Raw genomic sequence first — 20,213 nt, 5'->3', positions numbered from 1 at the left:
GCTGACACTACCTGATTTCAATGAATATTATAAAGCTATAGTAACGCAGACAGTGTGTTATAAAAATAGACAGAGATCTGGCCGGGCATAGTGGCTCACACCTATAATCTCAGCACTTTGGGAGGCCAAGGTGGGCAGATCACCTGAGGTCAGGAGTTCGAGACCAGCCTGGCCAACATGGTGAAACCCTGTCTCTATTAAAAATACAAAAATTAGCTGGGCATGGTGGCAGGTGTCTGTAATCCCAGCTATTCAGGAGGCTGAGGCAGGAGAATCACTTGGACCTGGGAGATGGAGGTTGCAGTAAGCCGAGATTGCACCATTACACTCCAGCCTGGGTGACAGAGTGAGACTCTGTCTCAGGAAAAAAAATAAAAATAAAAATAAAGAAATAGAGATCAATGGGACAGAATCAAGAAGTCAGAAATAGAATTGTATAGTTATTTGATTTTTGACAAAAGTGCAAAGGCAATTTGACGGAGAAAGTATAGTATTTATAACAATGATGCTGGAATAACTGACTATCCATATACAAAAAAGGTACCTCAATCCACACCTCACACCATATACAAAAGTTAACTCAAAATAGATCACAGATGTAAACTAACACCCAAGTGAAAACATAGATAACACTTAGAATAAAACACAAATAAAACTCTTTATTATTTTTGGGCTAGGCAAAGATTTTTTAAAATACAACATCAAAAGCATGATTCATAAAAGAAAAAAATTGGTAAATGGTACTTCATCAAAATTAAAAATTCCAAAGACAAACCATAGAGAAAAATCTTTGCAAATCACATACCTGATAAAGGGCTTGTATCTCAAACTTCAGTAATCAGGAAAAAACCCAACCCAATAAAAAATGGGCAAATAATTTTAACAGATACTTCACCAAGCAGACATATGGACAGCAAATAAGTACATGAAAAGATGCTTAATGTCATTAGCAAACAGGAAAATGCTATTTAAAACCACAACAAGATACCAGTACACAACTCTTAGAATAATTAATATTAAAGATTGACTATGCCAAGTGTTGACAAAGATGTGGGGGAACTGGGAATGCTCATACACTGTTCATATACTGGATCTAACAGAGCACAACAGCTTTGGAAAATCGTTTGGAAAACAATTTTTTTAAAGGTAAATATACATCTGTCACATGGGCCAGACATTTTACTCCTAGGTATTTGCCCAACATACATGAAAACATATATGTACACAAAGACATCTTCATGACTCTTCATAGCAGATTTATCTGTAAAAGCCCCAAACTGGAAACCCCCTAGATGTCAAATAACTGATAAATGAATAAGGAAAATGTGGTATATTCATACAATGGACTACTACTCTGAAATAAAAAGTAATTGTCCACTGCTACATGCAATAACATGGATTAATCGCAATATAATTATTACAAGTGAAAGAAGGCAAAAAAAGTATATACTGTATGAATCCACTTAAAGAAAATTCTAGAAAGTGCAAGCTGATCTATAGTGACAGAAAGCAGGTCAGTAGTCATCTGGGGACAGGGAGATGAGTAACCCAACTGAAGGATTATAAAGGGGTATGAAAAAAGTTTTGGTTGTTTTTTTGTTTGCTTTTTTTTTTTTTTTTTTTTTTTGAGACAAAGTCTCATCCTGTTGCCCAGGCTGGACTGCAGTGGCAAAATCTAGGCTCACTGCAACCTCCACCTTCCGGGTTAAGCGATTATCCTGCCTCAGCCTCCCGTGTAGCTGGGATTACAAGTGTGTGCCACCATGCCTGGCTGATGTTGATATTTTTAGTAGAGATGGTGTTTCACCATGTTGGCCAGGCTAGTCTTGAACTCCTGGCCTCAAGTTATCTGCCCACCTCAGCCTCCCAACGTGTTGGGATTACAGGCATAAGCCACCATGCCTGGCCTGAAAAAACTTTTGGAGGTGATGGATATGTTCATTGTCTTGATCATGGTGCATGGCATAATGTAAGTCAAGACTTACCAAACTGCACGTTTTAAATATGTACCATTTGCCATATGTATATTATTGCACCACTGCACTCCAACAGTGTTGACTTTTGCTATTATCAAGCTACATATCATATATCTAACCCATTTGAACCAATGATCTTGTTCTGTTCTGGTAACAGTCAAGTTTTCCCTGAAAATGGGCTGCTTTTCTTCAGCATAGTGTGAGTGAATGTGACAAATGTTCTTTGTTGAAGAGTGGAGTTAACCAAGGAATGAAACAGCAAGTTATAAGGTTCCAAGTTGATGCCCACTAGTGGGTGGTGATGGTGGTTGGTGACAGTGGCCAAGATAATAGAATATAGAGGTGAAAGATAAAGAAATACAAGAAGAGATACAAGGAGAGGAAGAAGGATCAGAGAGACAAAGAGGTGGAACGATAGGAAGGAAAGGAAAAAGAGGGGAGGCAGAAAGATAAACGGAGTGGGAAACCAAGTTCTCTACTGTTTCGTTTTTGTATCACACTAGTCTGTTTCTGATGAGAGGAGGGTACCCAGGGAGGGGAGATGACAAATGCTTGAATTACTTTTATACACTGTATAATGATTTAAAATAATATTATTTGAAACTAAATTAATTTGTCTTAGAGAAAGCACCAGATACCATGTCAGACAATTACAGACTATTTTCCTTGGTTTTCTGGATATGTTTTGCAAGGTAAGGTGATTTATATTAGAATAGGGTAATTTTCACATCAATATTCCCCAGTAATATTTTCAGCACTTGTGTTACCTTTTTTTTTGTTTGTTTTTTGGTAGACACAAGGTCTCACTATATTGCCCAGGCTGGTCTCAAACTTCTGGGCTCAAGCAATCCTCCTGCCTCAGCCTCCTAAAATGCTGGGACTATGGGCATGAGCCACCATGCTTGGCCTGGTCTGATAGATTTAACCCAGGTAAAGTTGGTCACAGTGGTAGACCAAGAGCAAAATTAATGCAATAACCATTTGGTAAAGGGTTGTTATAGGAGCCTGAATTCTCCAGCCCCAACTCTGAATGTTAAAACTAATTATCTTCAGAAAGTACCTTCAACATAAATCCACATTTGTTTTTAGCAGTAAGAAATGGTCTTTAAAAATCATAAGGTTTTCCTACCTTGACAAAAATGGTCGAATTGCATTCCTGCAATGCCTCCATTAAACTAATCACATGGAGACACACCATTTCTACCATCTGAAACAACAAACATGAAAGTTAATTCCATTTCCAGTGATATAGAAACCTTGCAAACTAGTTTGCAGCTGCAGAAGACCGATGTCCTGTGCCCATGAGGTCTTTCTGTGTAATGACCGTAGGAGACCACTGGCAGTGGTGTTCATTCACCTCTGAAACTTCAAACCAGAAAAAGAATTTTAAAAAAGCTCCAGAGGCTTGGTAATTGTCATGCCTCCCTCATTCAACTCAGGGCTGCCAATGGAATTCAGGCATTGATCTCACTAATCTGCACTGCACTGACTCACACCAGGGGATAAATGGCCTCTGTTGCCTTCATTTCTAACTACGGAACTCTTTGGGTGTAAGAGTTCTGTATCACGCTAGTCTGTTTGAGAGGAGGGTACCCAGGGAGGGGAGATGACAAATGCTTGAATTACTTTTATACACCATATAATGATTTAAAATAATATTATTTGAAACTAAATTAATTTGTCTTAGAGAAAGCACCAGATACAAAGTCAGACAATTACAGACTATTTTCCTTGGTTTTCTGGATATCTTTTGCAAGGTAAGGGGATTTACATTAGACTAGGGTAATTTTCACATCAATGTTCCCCAGTAATATCTTGATCCTTTCTCAATCTTGATCCTTTCTACACAGTGTCTTCATCGGCAATAACTGTTTAATTCACTGCAGATCTGCTTCCGAGGCTTTATTCTCCGTGGGACAATGTAGCCATGCTTACGACAGTTCAAAGACAGTAGAGGTGATGTCCCTCATCAGAAATTCCTATGGCTGGATTTTAAATATTCCAGGGAGATTTTACCAGACCGGCTTATATGGTTTAATAAAATTTTCAGAATGAATTTAATTCAAATTCTTTTGTAATATCATTTGCATAAAATTCATGTGCAACAAATTCATTTGTAACATTTAAATATGGAGAGTGATTTGGAGGAGAGGTATTTCTTGGTATCAAAAAACTAATGATAGAAGGAACATTTTAAATCTCTAGCTTAAGTGTAAGGCCTCAGTTTTGTTGTCTGTGAAATAACAGAATAGAATGTTTGATCTCCAAATTCTTCATTAGTCCTAGAATCTGTGATCCAATAAATGTAATTATTTTCCATTAACAGTCAGAACTATCCAAATGCTAAGATTTTCACATAAACTTCCTTTAAATTGAACTAAGACATCTCTCTACACATAGAATTGCCTGTATCATTTGCATCTCTAAAGAACAAAGTGCTTCACTAAAGGAAATATACCATCCCCTTTCTAATTAAGAACCAAAAGAAAATACTTCTTAGACTATTATTCTATCAATTTAAAAAAATTTCCTGAATGCCTTTTGTGGGCAGTGTAGTGTTGGGTTTCAGGGTACACTGGAATCATCATTATGGTGTCCCTCCAGGTCCCCTGCTCCTCACAAACAAGAACTCTAGTGATGGTGTCCCCATAACAAGACGCTGGTTGCAGCTTTCCCAGCTGAGAGTCCTCCTCCAATACACAGTCAGAACCAAAGGACTCCCTTGTAAATTCTTTGCATATATCCTCCAACCTTGACTCCAGGATGAATACTCCACACTGGTTCAATGAAGTGGGCTTAGGCTAGCCATACCGCAGACATTTTCCAATGAGCTCTGGAACAGCCCCTTTCTTGGCAGCCGTCTACATTCAACAGTACTGGATTTGAAGATTGGGGAGCATAGGTCCCTATAAGGCAGCTTGAAAACATGAGGCTCTTTTCAGGCTTTGAGGCCTGAGTGGAATGAACACCTGTAGTCAGTCTACTCTTAAACCACCACAAATAGATTACCCAATTGGCTAAGGTTTTTCTAAATTGCTTTGCAATCCTCAATTAATATGAATCTCACTCCTAACCCTCTGACATTATAGCATCAAACAACCCTTCAAGGTAGATATTTCATACAACATACATTTGATGTTAGGCAGAAAAAATAAAAATTGTTTTTAATATTAATAACTGTACTTGTTTGCTTTTTTAATATTTATATATCAATATAAAAGTTTTGAGATAGATATACATTGTGGAATGGCTAAATCAAGCTATTTAACATGTACATTGCCTTACGTACTTATTTTTTATGGTGAGAACATTTGAAATCTCCTCGTAGCAATTTTCAAGTATAGAATATATTGTTATTAACTGTAGTCACCACGGCGTACAATAGATCTCTTGAACTATTATTTTGTTTTTAATCAAAATGCTTATTTTTAATCAAAATGCTTATGCAAGCAGAACATCCAGCTTATAAGGTAACATATCCCCGATCCATTTATATAACCTTACAACTGAGATCTGTGAAAACAGGGAGTGTGAGGATTAGGAGTGGTGTGGACACTTTGAGATTCCATCTCAGAAGGGAAACTCATCTGTGAACTCACCACTTTGTTATGGGCCATTAGCTGAAGGATGCTGGGTGTCACCCTACTCCAAAATTCTAGTGCTGTCAGTATCGCCGTGAAGCTGAATTCATTCTGATTTTGGAGATTTGTAGCGACGGCACTTTGCTCGCAATAAACTGTCCACAGCTGAGCAAAGATGAACGCGTGGAAGAGGGAGCACATGTGCAGCACGGAGGTCTGAAAAGGAAGAAGACGGCATCAGTGCATTGCATCCCAGCAGGCTGTGGCCCTCCACGGAGTCCTCCCCGCATGGCTTCGGTCTTGCCAGGGAGCACAGGGGAAGCACAAAGGCATAACGTTATCTCAGAGTTACAAAGTCATGATTCATCACCTTGAAACTATCTGCTGTGCTCTCTTCTCCACCAGTGGGAGTGTGCTCAGAGAACAAAGCACATTTTTGAAGAGAAGGCACCTTAATTTGCTGAAGAAATCTACCCACCCCCTTGCCCTTTAATGAAACTGACATTCCCATCCCTAAACTAGATTAGGGAGAATAATCATTCTGCCATGTTAGGATGTTTCCTCATCTGTAAAATGGGGATAATAGTAGTCTCTTCAAAGCATGGGAGTAAAGGAGGTGATATACGTGAATACACGCCCAGAAGTTCATAATCATAGCAGCAGCAGCAGAGATCCTCTCCTAGCGGAAAGCATGTGCAGAGAAAGCACCTACAACACGCCAGAGATGGCGCCAGAGGCTTTTGCTAGATCACCTCCATCACTCTCCAACCATCCCCTCGTCTATTTCACAGATGAAAATCTGAATAACAGAGAGGTTAGATACACTTGTCAAGCTCACAAAATCGCAAGTACCATAGTTAGGAATCAAACCCAGATCTGAGTAGAAATATTAGGAATCGACTGCCTAATTCCTTTTGTGAACATCATTTAGATCATTGGGATGGGTGCGCCATTTTATCACATCGTCAGCTTGCCCTGTCCCAAACCCGAGCTGTCCCCAAGGCCAATGTGACCTCCCAGAACTTGCCGAAGCTCTGTGAAGGTCCCCTGGCTCCTCGGAGCTGATTAGTACCAATGTGTCTGGTTTGCCTGCACAGGCTCATGACTGGTGCCTGCCTTAGGTCTACTTTCTTCCTTTAGCACATCATCTGTCTCTGCAATTTACAAAGTTCCCCTGTGTAGGTCATGCCAATGTGTGCTTTAGTGAGTTCCCAACTGGCCTTCTTGTTTTCATTTTGTATTTTCCTGTATCTCTAGAGATTTCAGTTGAAAAGATGGTACATGAAGAATTAGATAATGAATTTTCCTTTGTTTTGTCTCTGGTTTTAAAAACTGATCACAGAATTTTGATTATATTTCTAGCCTTTTATTTCTCTTCATTATTTTGAGACAGAAATGCCTGGGAAGCCAACTCTTGCTTGACTCCATGATTTATCTTTATAAAAGTAAGCCGAAAAACAATTTGGGGGCGGGGGGAAAGACAGTCTGGGAATCTAAACAACTTTAAATAAGACATTAGCACAAAGTTGTGTTTCTAACATCCACAGGAGGGCAAATGATAAGATGCATTTTCTTCTCAGAAGAAACATAATTGGCTGATAAGGTTTCCATTAGCAATTGCGATGCATACGGTCTTAATCTTGCAGAAATCACTTACCTTTGATTGCTCTGGAAATCCAATCAGGATAACAATAAGATGGTCTGCAACGTGGGAGCCTGCATCCAGAGGAATGGGCAGGCAGGGAGAGGAGGCATTTGGGCACACTGCATTGTGAGTGAGGGAACCCAGCAGCAGCCAGGACAACAGTCGGATATGGGAGACACACTCAATGAATTCTTTAGGTCTATTAGAAAAGAAGGAGCGTTAAAGATGATTTTATGTTTTGTGTTTCATTGGGTGCATAACAAATGCTTATTGAAGGAAGGGATTGAAAGTGTGGTCTTGCAGGCAATCACATAAAACAAAACGCCAAGGCAACTGAGTGTCAACAAAATGATGTATCTGTTTTTCTTGTTTTCCACTCTAATCCTGGATCTCAGCTTCTTGAGAAAAGAACAGCCTTTGGTGACACAGGATTACACAGCATTCTTCCACAAGCCTGACTGCCTCTCTGACTAGATTCTCTTTCTAAACTCTTTCCACTCCTGTCTTTAGAAATTTCTTCTCTGGTGGGCCGGGCACGGTGGCTCACGCCTGTAATCCCAGTGCTTTGGGAGGCCGAGGCGGGTGGATCACCTGAGGTCACGAGTTCGAGATCAGCCTGGCCAACATGGCAAAACCCCGTCTCTACTAAAAATAGAAAAATTAGCTGGGCATGGTGGTGCATGCCTGTAATTACAGCTACTGGGGGGCTGAGGCAGGAGGATCACTTAAACCCAGGAGGCGAAGGTTGCGGTTAGCTGAGATGGTGCCACTGCACTCCAGCCTGGGCAACAGAGCAAGACTCCGTCTCAAAAAAAAAAAAAAAAGAAATTTCTTCTCTGGCATCCCCAGTAGAGGGGAGGAAAGAGATGAGGAGATATAACACAGCTGCCCATTTTCCTGCTCCCCAGTGATCTTTTCCTCCTACCCTTCTCATTCCCACTCTACACTTTTCCTCTGGACAGGAAGGCTGACCACACAAAAGGGTGGGCTCAAACCTACTCTGAGTTCCCAAGTCAACAAACCCATACATGCCTCTCTCTTCTTTAGCCTCCCTAAAAGGCAGAGCCAGGGGCTTGTACAATCTTGCACCGATTTCATCCCTGTTATAGCTTTTGTTCCAGCTACAATCTAAGCTGCTTGAAGGCAAATATATTGATATATACCTATTAATTTACTTAACTAGTTGAAATCAAGCATTAAAGTGGTAATTCTAAGCTCAAAATTTTCATTCTTCATGAAAGGACAATTGAGGTTTTTGTGGGAGGACAGGTTTATTTTTTGGCAGCATGTCAAAGAGCATTCTGGGTCAGCAAGTACGTAAGGAGATGGGATCTGATTTCCATCTTCCTAACCAAGTATATTCTGCTGTCATAAATCTTCGGTGTACTCATTAACTCTAGCTGAGCCCGAGGAAACTCAGGGGTGTCTCCTGCCTTCTTTACCCTCATTCCCGGAATAGTAAGGGTCTTACCCTTGCTGCATTGCAGAGGGGGGATGATAAAGCCAAGGCAGATAGCGGATCACAGCTTTGTTATCTCTGTGGTTGCCCCGTGAGATGTCCATGGCTGCAATCTGGGCCAGCCCCACTTTGAGATGACCCCCAAAGGTATCTTCATGCAGAGGCTGGGAACATGTCTTCATGTGGCTCTACAAAACCGAATGGTATTTTGTAACTCTGGCAGACATCTGGATTCATTCCAGGCCATTCTTTGAAAAGAAGAGGTTGTCATTTCCACCCCTCTTATCGCCACTCTGAGCAAATAACCTGCTTAAACTTCTTCAGAGCCTTCCCATTGTTCTTAGGATAAAAGGAGGGAAAGTTCCCTAGCCTACAAAGCCAGAAAGATCCAGCTACTGAGAACTTACCCCTTCTGCCTGCAGCTCCAGCTGTGTTGGCTCTCTGTTTTCCCTCCTGCTGCTATTCCCTTTGTCTGGAATGCCATTCCCACCTCTCTTCACCTAATTGTTCAGATTTTAGCTCAAGTGTCACTTCCTCTGGGAAGCCTTCCCTGACCTCCCTGGCCAGGTCCGTGCTGCTTTCTACCTCTTTTTCATAGCAATTGTGAGAGACACATTTTTACTGTAGTTTGTGTGAAATGTTCATTAAATTTGGCCTCCACTACCAGACTATAAATTAAATGAGAGCAGCTACTGTGTCCGCTTTTGCTTATCACAGCATCCCCAATGCCTAGAACAGTGCCATGACATTACAGGTGCTCATACATATTTGTTGAATTAATTTAGAAAGATTTCTTTGCTCAGTGTGAGCTCAGTGGGAAGGGCACTGAACTAGGCATTGAGACCTAGGTTCTAGACCCAGGTCTGTCCTAGCTAGTCCCATGGCCTTAGATAAGCCACTTGCCACTTGATCCTTCTGATTTGTTTCCCAATATGTAAAATCAGAGGGTGAGATTATGTCTGTATTTCCAACCTTTTGATGATCCTGGTTCCTACTTACTATTTTTCGAAAGCATCTGCAAAACAACCTACACATGTTTAGGTAATAATTGTTTCCTCTTCTTTGTACATCAAAGTCATTTAAGTATGGGTATTCAGATTCAGCAAGCAGTAACCAGCACAGGAGCAAACGACAGGGGAGCTCATTAAGAAATTACTGGGTTTACATATCGTGAGATATTCTCAGTTTACATTTTGATTCTACTTTCTGCCTGGGATTTGCAAATCTATCACTGTACCAAAAACCACTTTGATCGTCTGAGCAGAGCCAGAGAACAGTTCAGTGATTAAGGGACGATATTTTTGGCTGATGAACTTCTGGGATCACTAGCTCCTAATTATCAAAAAGGAATCATCTAGCGCCAGATTGCAATTTGGCTGCTCCTTGGACCATGTTTGGATTCTCTTCTGCCCTCTGTCTAGGGCCTTCCTCAGATCTCTCAAACTATCCATCTTTTAGCTCCCTAGTTGAATCACAGCAGGAAAGTGGACCTGCATCAGCAATTCATTCCACCCTGCAAAAACTCAATAATCTCAACAATTTCACTGGGATTTTGTCCATATGCAAATTAAATTTTGTTCTATCCCCTTTCATCAAGGATTTTAAGAAAATAGCTTCAATGGAGCAAAAAATAATACATGGTGTTTGTTTGCATAACATGCTACAGTTTATGAAAGTCTCTTCACGTACATTATTTTTTATCAAACCCTCGTAACAGTCAGGCAAGGTACAGATGATTAGATTCGTTCCTCAAATGAGGAAACTGATGCTCAAGGTAATTAAATGATACTATGTGGTAAAAAGAGAATGAATTGAGAGTCACAAGAATCTTGGGTTCAGCCTTGACTTTACCACTTAGTAGTGTGACTTGAGCAAGTACTACACCATCCCAAGCCTCAGTTTCTCCATTTGTAAAATGGGGATAGTATCTTAACAGAGGTATTGTGAGAAGTGAATATATGGCAAAAGTAAAGCTATGCATGTGGCTGATGCCATGTGAATGTCCTTTCCCTTCCTCTTTTCCTCTTTGCAAAGCTGGACCCTGGCTCTTTGATCCCCCAAGACAGGGGCTCATTCAACAGTGCCACGGCTGCCTCCCCAGGTAGCGATAAGTTCCCTATGGTCTGCTTAATTCTCTCAAAGCATCTCTGTTTTGTGAACCTGAGGGATGAGCAGGTGGCGGTCATCTCACCTTCAGTTTGGTCAGCGTGTGCATGTCTGCCATGAAATCCAGCACTTCGTTGATGTACTGCCTCACACACTCCATCGCTGCAGTCCCACACTGAAACACAAGGACACAGCTGGGTCACACCTTCATTTTTGCCCTGACTCCAATGATTGCCTCACTCTGCTTTCACGTTGTTTACTAAGGAGTCGTTTTACTTTCTGGATTTCTGACTCACTCCATTACTCTCAGCTTGGTCTGTGACTGTCTGCCCAGCATTTGGACAAAAATTGATAGAAGGTTTGTGGCAGAGAACAAAGAAACAGGAGAGGCCTATGGGAGATGGGGCTAAATGCTTTTATCCACTGGGTAATTGAACTGATTTTGTGTGCGTGTGTGCTTGTTTTTAAACTGCTTTGTGTGCAAAGATTCAGCCTATGTCATGCCATTAGTATCAGAGTCTTTAGGACATCATTCATCCCAAAACATAGCAACACATTCTCATTCTAGGCAACTCTTAGCTACACATAAAATACGTGCCACCAAATTCTACCACCAGAATCTTTAATCTATTTTCTGTCAAAAAAGTACATAAACAAGCATCGTGTTTGCTGAAAGAGTCAAAAATTCTCATGCTAGTCAAGTCGCTTGCAAATTAACTTCTTATACACAGTAGGTACACTACTAAATAGATACATGTATTACTGTCAAGTTCTTGCTGGGCGATAAATAAAAGAAAGAAATGAAATGGTCATCTTCCCCACATGCTTGAAGCGTGTTTGAAAAGTTTTGAAGGAAAAGAAAGCAAGTTTGTGTTTTAGGTCGTTAAATGACATTGGCCTGCTCTCCCTGAGAATGCAGTGAATTTAGGATTATAAGCAAAGCAAAGGAAAATGAACAAGCAGGCTGCTATATCAAAGCGATATGAGAGAAACCACACATCAGGCCGGGTATCATGTGGATCAAACGAGGCAGGCTTTGAAGCCAGATGAATACTACGCTAAAGGCCTTCCTCGGCTTTCTTTAGGAAAATCTGGAACATTATAGACTTAACTAGCTCACCCAGTGGCTCTCATTTTCCCATATTCATGTAAATCTGCGCGGTACTGAACTATATCACCTTCTCTCTCTTCTAGAATGTTACGCTTGTCAGTTCTTCTGACAGGATAACAAACAGCAAAATAAGGTCATTGGCAGTCTGTCAGAGTGTTTTCCAAGCATTTCGTACGTTCCAAAGTTTTCTTCTTTTAATTTAAATCAAGTGAAGGAATTATAAAAGGTTATTGTGTTCCTGCTTTTGGAATATTAATCCTTTCGTGCAAGAAAGGATTTCCCCACGATTTATTCCATTTTCTCTGACCTTTCACATGTCATGCAAATAGGACTGGAGACTCTGTTCTTGAATTTCTTGAAAGGGATTTGTTTCTTTCATAGGCAATATTTTATAGCATTTCAACTAGGCAAATGTCACTGAAAATAATTACTAGGAGCATTATTCAATATTTGTCTTTTAAGTTTGAATCTCAAAAAATGAGAGCAAGGAATTTACTACCACCAAGTCACTTTTGTTTTAGAGACAACCAGCTACATCTAATAAAAGCCTTAAAATTCACTGTATGGTCAAGAGAATCTTAGTGAGCCATATATACTTAGGAAACAAAACATATAATTTCCAATCCCTCCTCCTTTTTTTCTACTTTGCAAAGCTTAAGAACAACCTTAGGTGTGTTACTTAAGCAACAAAACAGAAGAAGTCAAGCTCCATTTGTTTCAGAAGAGCTACATTTATTTCATAGGAAAACTAACGATTAAAAAGTTGAAAATATTCAAAACTCAAACTCACAAATTGAAGCAAATCATAGCTAATTCTTCCTCAAAACTAATATTTGATTTTAAAGTTACATTTCTTAGATTATAAAAGCAACACATGTTTAATATAGGAAATTGGGAAAATACAGATCATTAAAATTAAAATTGAAATCACCATAATCCTAATTCCTGTCCTCCACCTCTGGGAAAACTACTGTTAATATTTCCTTCCAAGTTTTTTTTAATTTTTCTAATGTATATAACATACACACATACATATATAATGTTTACAAGATTGAGATAACATTTTTCTAACTTGCTTTTTAATTAAATACATCATAAGCATTTTTCAATTAATTAAATATTATTTGAAACTTTGATTTGGTAGGTACATAATAGTCTTATCTTATGGATGCAACTTATTTTATTTAAACAATACCCTGATGATGTTAGACATTTACTTTGTTTCCATATTTCTGCTATTTTAAATGATGCTTTAGTAAACATACTTAATATAAAACATGTGCATATTTATTTTCTCAGACATATTCCTAAAGGAAGATTGTCAAACTGCCCTCCAGCAAGGTTGGTTTTACTACCACTAGTGGCTTACAAGAATGCTTGTTTCATTTTACCATCAATAAGTCTAATCATTGAGGTGGATCTGCTGGGGAGGGAAAAATGGGGAGATATTAGTCAAAAGGTCCAAGGCTTCAATTATGCAAAGTGAGTAAGTCCTAGAGATTTACTGAGCAACGGAGTCCCTAGAGTTAGAAATATTGCATTACATACTTAGAAATTTCTTAAGAAGGTAGATCTTATGTAAAGTGCTCTCATTGCTAATGACAAACAAACAAAAAAACAAATAGGGCAGGAAGAAACTGTTGGAGATGATGGATATGTTCATGGCATAGATCACGGTAGTAGTTTCATGAATGTATAATCATTTCCAAACTCATCAAGTCACATACATTAAAGATATGCAGCTTCCTGTATGTCCTTCATGCCCTGATGAATTGTGTGTGTGTTTTTTTTTTGAGACAGAAAAGTCTGCTGATTGGCTAGCCGATTTTAATTTTTATATTTTAAAATATTTTTATACTTCATATTAACTTACAATTCATTGATTGCTATCAGAGTAAAAGGTTTATTTTTAATGGCTTATTGGTCATCAGAAAGGGACCTATATGTTGCTTTTCTGTTGTTGGAATGTTTGTCTTTTAATTACTGATTTCAATAACCTTTTTATTATTAGGGACATTATTTTTTTAGCTATGGCATAGGTAGCAAATATTGAGTTTTAAAGAATTAAACAATAAAGGAAACAGCGAGCATGCAGCAGAGACTGGCTAGCCACTCCCCAGGTCTGTCTTCTTCCTTGGCCCACAACTAGACCACATTTCCCATCATCCCTTGCAGTTGGGTGTGGTCATGTGACTGAGTTCTAGCCAATGGAATGTGAGTAGGAAAAAAACCACACACTTTTAGACTTGGCCTGTGAAAACCCCATGGGCCATATTCTCTTCCCTTTCCCCAACCACAATCAAGCTGATTGCAGTGGACTGCACATAATGGAAGAAACCTGATCCCCGAGTATGCACGTGGAAATCCCCCTTTCCCTATAATCAGGATACCCATTTAAACTTCATATGAGCAAACAATAAACTTTCATAAGTCGTTGAGAATTGGGATTTTTGTCTCATAGAACCTTGTATTACATTATCAAGAACCCTTAAAAAAAAAAAAACATAGTTTAGTCATTCTATTCCCAGAAATCTATTATAAAGAAATGGTCTGAAGTATGGACAAAGATTTAAGCACAAAGATGTTCTTTGCATATTAGTTACAATAGAAAAATATAGAAAATAACTAAAATATCAAAAAATAGGCAATGTTTGTTAATATTTTTAATAGATAACATTTTCACAGCATTTACTATGTCTGGCTCCTTGCTAATATGCTTTGCATGCATTATCTCGTTCAATCCTCAAACTATATGTTAAACCCTGTTATATCCCATTTGACAGATGTTACAAATCAAAGAATTATAGGTTAAAATACGTCCAAAAAGTCACATAGCTAGTAAATGGCAGGCCTCAAACCCTGATGTAAGTCTAAAGCCTACATTCTTAACTACTATTCTATGAAATATAAGTATGTAGACAATGAATTTGGTCAGGACTTACTCCAGGTACAGAGGCTATCATCTGCTTGCTCAGGATTGTTGACTCAGCTAGTTTGGTTCCAGCATCTGCACAAATAAACTAATAAAAAAGTGAAAGGATAATTATTTTTAAGGGTATCTGGACATTAATAAGTAATTTATCATTTTATTAACTTGGCTTAAATTAATTAGTGTTTATTTTCATGACGATCTGCCTTGGATAGATCAGATTTGCTAATCATGATGGTTCATTCCTATCAGAAACTCAGAATCACAGTACTAAAATTAACACACAGAGTCTTACTTTACCCAGACTGTTAAGTGGCACTGAAATGGTGCATTCAATCAAGGAAAAAATAAAAGATGTCAGCATTGTCAGATTTATTGTGAAGTCATTCTATTTATTGTTTAGTACTTCTTGACGGTTACTGTAAGCACATTTCATACAGTTTCATGATTTCTATTATCATATCATATATTTAGAAAGAAACCAGAAAAACAATCAACCTCAGAGTGAGTATTCTACCTGTTTCTTCCCCACAGGGGACCTTCAGCATCTCATCTTCCTGCCCCTATTCATCCACATGTATCCTTTGTGCTGATAAAGACCCCCACTCCTTCCCTGGGGCCCCAGAGGACTTTTCACACACTTCCATTGTAACAGTCACCACGTCAGACTGCAGTGACTTATGAGTCCATTTCTCAACCTGCTGTGAGCTCTTCAAGAGCACAGGCTTGATGCACCTCATCCCCAGCACTAGCTTGGTGCCGGACACCTCAGAGGGGCTCAGTGAGAGTTTACAAAGCAAATCCATTAGCCAGTTATGACTTGAGATCATTACAAGAATGGATTTGCCAGATTTCAATTTAATTTGCTTCATTACAGATTTTGACAGGTGTTTCTCACTTAATGCAGCACTCAACTATTTATTAATAGTCTTAGGAAAAAAAGTTAACCATGAAGTAGAGTTGGCTATGAGCAATTAGCTCTTGTTCAATTTATATTTCCTGCCCTCTGGCCAGTAGCCTTAACAACTTTGGGATCTGAAACTGCTGCTGTGCAGAGTTCAGAAGTTTCAGCACCAGTCGCTCCGCCTTCTCATTCATTCTGTTCTCATACTGGAAGGCACAGGGAAGCTGAATGGGTCACCAGGCTCGGTCCCTGTCACACTAGAGAGAAGTAATAACAACTAGGATCACAGAGTAAATCTCTAGGAGGCCTGATAAGGAGCCATGGAACAAAGGAACAGAAACCAGCATATTATCGGGCTAGTCAGGGGTTTAAATGTAAGCATTATTAACAGGTAGTAGGTTTTGGCTAACTGGGTACACCTCTAAGCCAAAGGCCTCCTGAGGCCAAGGAACCCTTAGAACCTCAGGGCCAAGAGCTGGTGTTCAAGTGTGGGAGGGGTGTCCTCTATGGAAAGCACGTAAGTGTATGTAACTGAGTGGGGGCAAGAGGGCACCAGCAGAGCTGTCCCCAAGAGCTGTGTGACAGGAGTGGACACAGATCTCCACATTAACATTCTGTCATTTCCATTTGCCTCAAATACAGTTACAGAAAACTAAAGAATCTATTTAGCCATTAACTCTGAATCTGGCATAGAAGGGGACAACTGGTAACATCCTGGGAACACCTAGCGTCTTCTATGATCTTATCCAGGTTTGCTATGTCTGCTCACCTAACTTAAGCTTATTTCTAACGTAAGGAAAAGTAAATAAATCAGGTTTTAGAAAATGTAAAGCCTTTAACTCCAGCCAAAACCTATAAGTAAAAAAATGAAACCTGAAATATTTGATAGACATACACAGTGAACAGAAGGAACACTCCCAACCCAGTCTCCTGGTAGAGATTGCATGTTTTCCCATAAAATTCATTTTAAAAAGCTATCTAGGCTAGGTGTGGTGGCTCACGCTTGTAATCTCAGCACTTTGGGAGGCTGAGGTGGAAATTAGCCAGGTGTGGTGGCACATGCCTGTAACCCAGCTAGCTACTCAGGAGGCTGAGGCAGGAGAAGAATCGCTTGAACCTGGGAGGCAGAGGTTGCAGTGAGCCGAGATGGCACCACTGCACTCCAGCCTGGGCAGCAGAGTGAGATTCTGCTTCAAATAAATAAATAAATAGCTATCTAAGTCTTCAGTCTAAGACAAACAACCTATAATTGAGTTCTAAAACCTCTGTGAGGACATCAGCATTAATTTTAATTAAGTTCTTTACATCAGAAATGATATTGCATAGCTAAGAGAGGCCACAGGGGAGACAGAGCCATATCTACTATGCGAGGTAAGGGGCTCACTTAGAGCTGTCTCTTTAAGGATGGTTTAAAGTCCTAGACCCCACTTAAGTATGTTTGCATGGCCTGGATGGGCCCTTGAGGTCCAGATAAGGTTTGTGAAGAAGTAAAATTTTAAATATCTGTATCTCCCTTCAGCAGATCACTTTCTCACCTACAATACTCAGCAAAGTGCAATGCAGAGCATAATGTAAGCACATTTCAGCATGGTTAGCAATCACACAGCATCAAGATCTGAGGTTGGATCCAACTGTCTGATTTATGAGAACGCTTACTAGTCAGAATTAATCAAAAATCACCCTAAAAGTAAAGGAGGTACACAGAGAATCTGGCATATTAAAGGAAATAAAAGTGCATAAGCCTCAGAAATCATCTATTTTTTTATCCATGCACTGTCATCCAGCATATTTTTACATCAGATGCACAACTAAAACTTTAATAAACCTTTCTGTCTTTGTTTTCTATGGCTGCCAACCATAAACTGAAAAAAAATCTATTATGATGTTATAGAGCTGCTCAAAATATAATCATATATAACAAGAATCAGAGAAGGAAATGATGATTGCTGTCGAAGGAAGAGTTCTGTACTTTGAGGGAAATCGGGCACTGAAATATGCATTACCCCATGAATACAAAAGAAACATGATATCTATTATGTGTCATTACTAACTTCATTATCAAAATGATACCCAAAATAATGTCTTCACCTCTCATCTCAGAGTGATCACATTGTTACTAACTCAACTAATATTAATAACCCCATTCAATGATAACTCTGTGAATTAAATACAACAGCTGTTCCTCCACCAGTTCTCTGTCCTCCAGCCCACAACGAACATATCTTTAAAAGAAAACCTTTCTTCAACAATATGATCTCTCATAACTTCAATATGCAGGTATACCCCACAGACTGGGAGTGGTACATGCAAATTAGCAGAATATCTACTTTTTTTTTTTTTTTTTTTTTTTTTGAGATGGAATCTCGCTCTGTCGCCAGGCTGGAGTGCAGTCGCACGATCTCGGCTCACTGCAACCTCTGTGTCCCGGGCTCAAGCGATTCTCCTGCCTCAGCCTCCCGAGTAGCTGGAAATACAGGCAGATGCCACCACATCCAGCTAATTTTTGTATTTTTAGTAGAGACGGGGTTTCACCATGTTAGCCAGGATGGTCTCGATCTCTTGACTTCGTGATCCGCCTGCCTCAGCCTCCCAAAGTGTTGGGATTACAGGCGTGAGGCACCACACCCTGTCGAATATCTACTCTTGACACATAATAGGAGCTAAGGAAATTCTTTCTGATTTGAACTTAAACAGTCTTTATGGTGGGAGTTATCACTTATTATGAAAACTCTCCTGTAATCCATCTTGAGAACAATTATAATAACCTATTACACATAAAATATCCACAGCAAACCAGCAAAAGAGAAAATATTGGAAACAAAAAGCAAAAATGTCAATAGATCTGAATTAAAATAATGTGCTAGTGCATCTGTCCAAAATGCAAAAGGAGAACTATGCCCTGGGGATCAACAATTTGGACTCTGAAATGACATTTTTCTATTCAGCAAATTATTTCCTATCTCCACATCTCTTTTTCATTAAAAAGAAAAAATCCACCTGAACATTTAAGGCCACCCAGCTTCACATGTAAATTCACACATAAACTTTACATATGTAAACTTCATATGTAAAAAAACTTTATACGTAAACAACAGTGGTCATGGCTAGACAACCACAATAGAGGAGGCTGGGGAATTCCCCATGATGCCAGGCCTCCAGGGAGAACATCTAGGAATTAAAAAACAGATTGGTACCAGTTACTGTCTTGACATGTTTAAAACTTGGGTGATCCCACATTTCTTGGACAAGCATTCTATTTGTTCTTTTAGGGGCCTCTCTTACTGCCAGAGTATTTGGCAACACAAAGGTATGGTCTATCTATGAGAAGAATAGAAATGGTTCCATCTTAGTGAGCTCATCTATCTACTGTTATTAATTAGAAAAGTAGTAGAGGAAATATCAGCAGTTCCCTATGGGGTGAAAGAATGAACGGGAAATGCAATGTTGGAGCAACAGACTCTATTTTCAGCATGGGGACCAGTGTCATTCGTGATGGATTACCTAGGGAGTTTTTCCTTCTGGTTACTGATTTTTTTTTACGTTTCCAAATTGCATTTTCAGTTAACTAAACCCACCCTCACTGGGTGGCCTTCAGATGATGGTCACTGATATACATAAAGAAAGTCACTGTCTGCTCCTGGCAGATCATCTGTCCCTGATGTAAGCCTGGTTGTCCAAGTGCCAGGAGGTGACAATGCCCAAAGGTAAAGGGGAAACGTTTCCTCTGACTCCAGCCTAGATCTTTGGCCTAAAAGAAGCTTCCAGAGAGTAGGCTGTCATTTCCACTATTCTACAGAGAACACCTGGAGGACCCAGGCAGTCAAGGGCAAGAAAAAAAGCAACTGAGAAACCCTAGAAAGAGGCACTAGGCCAGGCGCAGTGGCTCACGCCTGTAATCCCAACACTTTGGGAGGCCAAGGCAGGCAGATCACGAGGTCAGGAGTTTGAGACCAGCCTGACCAACATGGTGAAACCCCATCTCTACTAAAAATACAAAAATTAGCTGGGTGTGGTGGTGCGTGCCTGTAGTCCCAGCTACTCAGGAGGCTGAGACAGGAGAATCACTTGAATCCAGGAGGTGGAGGTTGCAGTGAGCTGAGATTGCACCATTGCACTCCAGCCTGGGTGACAGAGCAAGCCTCCATTTCAAAAAAAAAGAGGAACTACTCACAAGAGAAACAACGTTTCTCCTCATCCCATCTGATATGGTTTGGCTATGTCCCCACACAAATCTCACCTTGAATTGTAATAATCCCCATGTGTCAAGGGGCCAGGTGGAGATAACTGAATGGTGAGGGTGGTTTCCCCCATACTGTTCTCATGGTACTGAATAAGTCTCACAAGATCTGATGGTTTTATAAATGGGAGATCCCCCTGCACAAGCTCTTTTGCCTGCTGCCATGTAAGACATGAATTTGCTCCTCAATCACCTTCGCCGTGATTGTGAGGCCTCCCCAACCATGTGGAACTGTGAGTCAATTAAACCTCTTTCTTTTATAAAT

The 20,213-nt window shown here is 39.8% G+C and overlaps 1 protein-coding gene across 20 annotated transcripts in view; it reads right to left on the bottom strand.

The window, feature by feature from the left end:
• UNC79 (unc-79 homolog, NALCN channel complex subunit) overlaps positions 1-20,213 on the bottom strand; it is a 374,208-nt gene that overhangs the window by 10,342 nt on the left and 343,653 nt on the right. For 19 of the 20 annotated variants that reach the window (XM_063793093.1, XM_054666247.2, XM_054666242.2 and 16 more), the window contains 6 exons: positions 14,821-14,898; positions 10,853-10,942; positions 8,674-8,849; positions 7,215-7,401; positions 5,576-5,773; positions 3,106-3,183 (listed from right to left, as the gene is read on the bottom strand). In XM_063793093.1, coding sequence (XP_063649163.1) covers positions 3,106-3,183; positions 5,576-5,773; positions 7,215-7,401; positions 8,674-8,849; positions 10,853-10,942; positions 14,821-14,898 — 807 coding nt within the window. Of the gene's footprint in view, positions 1-3,105; positions 3,184-5,329; positions 5,490-5,575; positions 5,774-7,214; positions 7,402-8,673; positions 8,850-10,852; positions 10,943-14,820; positions 14,899-20,213 lie in introns of those variants that run through there. The other variant, XM_054666255.2, reaches the window with a different exon arrangement.

Source organism: Pan troglodytes, chromosome 15 (assembly GCF_028858775.2).
Source record: "Pan troglodytes isolate AG18354 chromosome 15, NHGRI_mPanTro3-v2.0_pri, whole genome shotgun sequence".
NCBI lineage: Eukaryota > Metazoa > Chordata > Mammalia > Primates > Hominidae > Pan > Pan troglodytes.
This window is presented reverse-complemented; position numbering and strand designations above follow the sequence as displayed.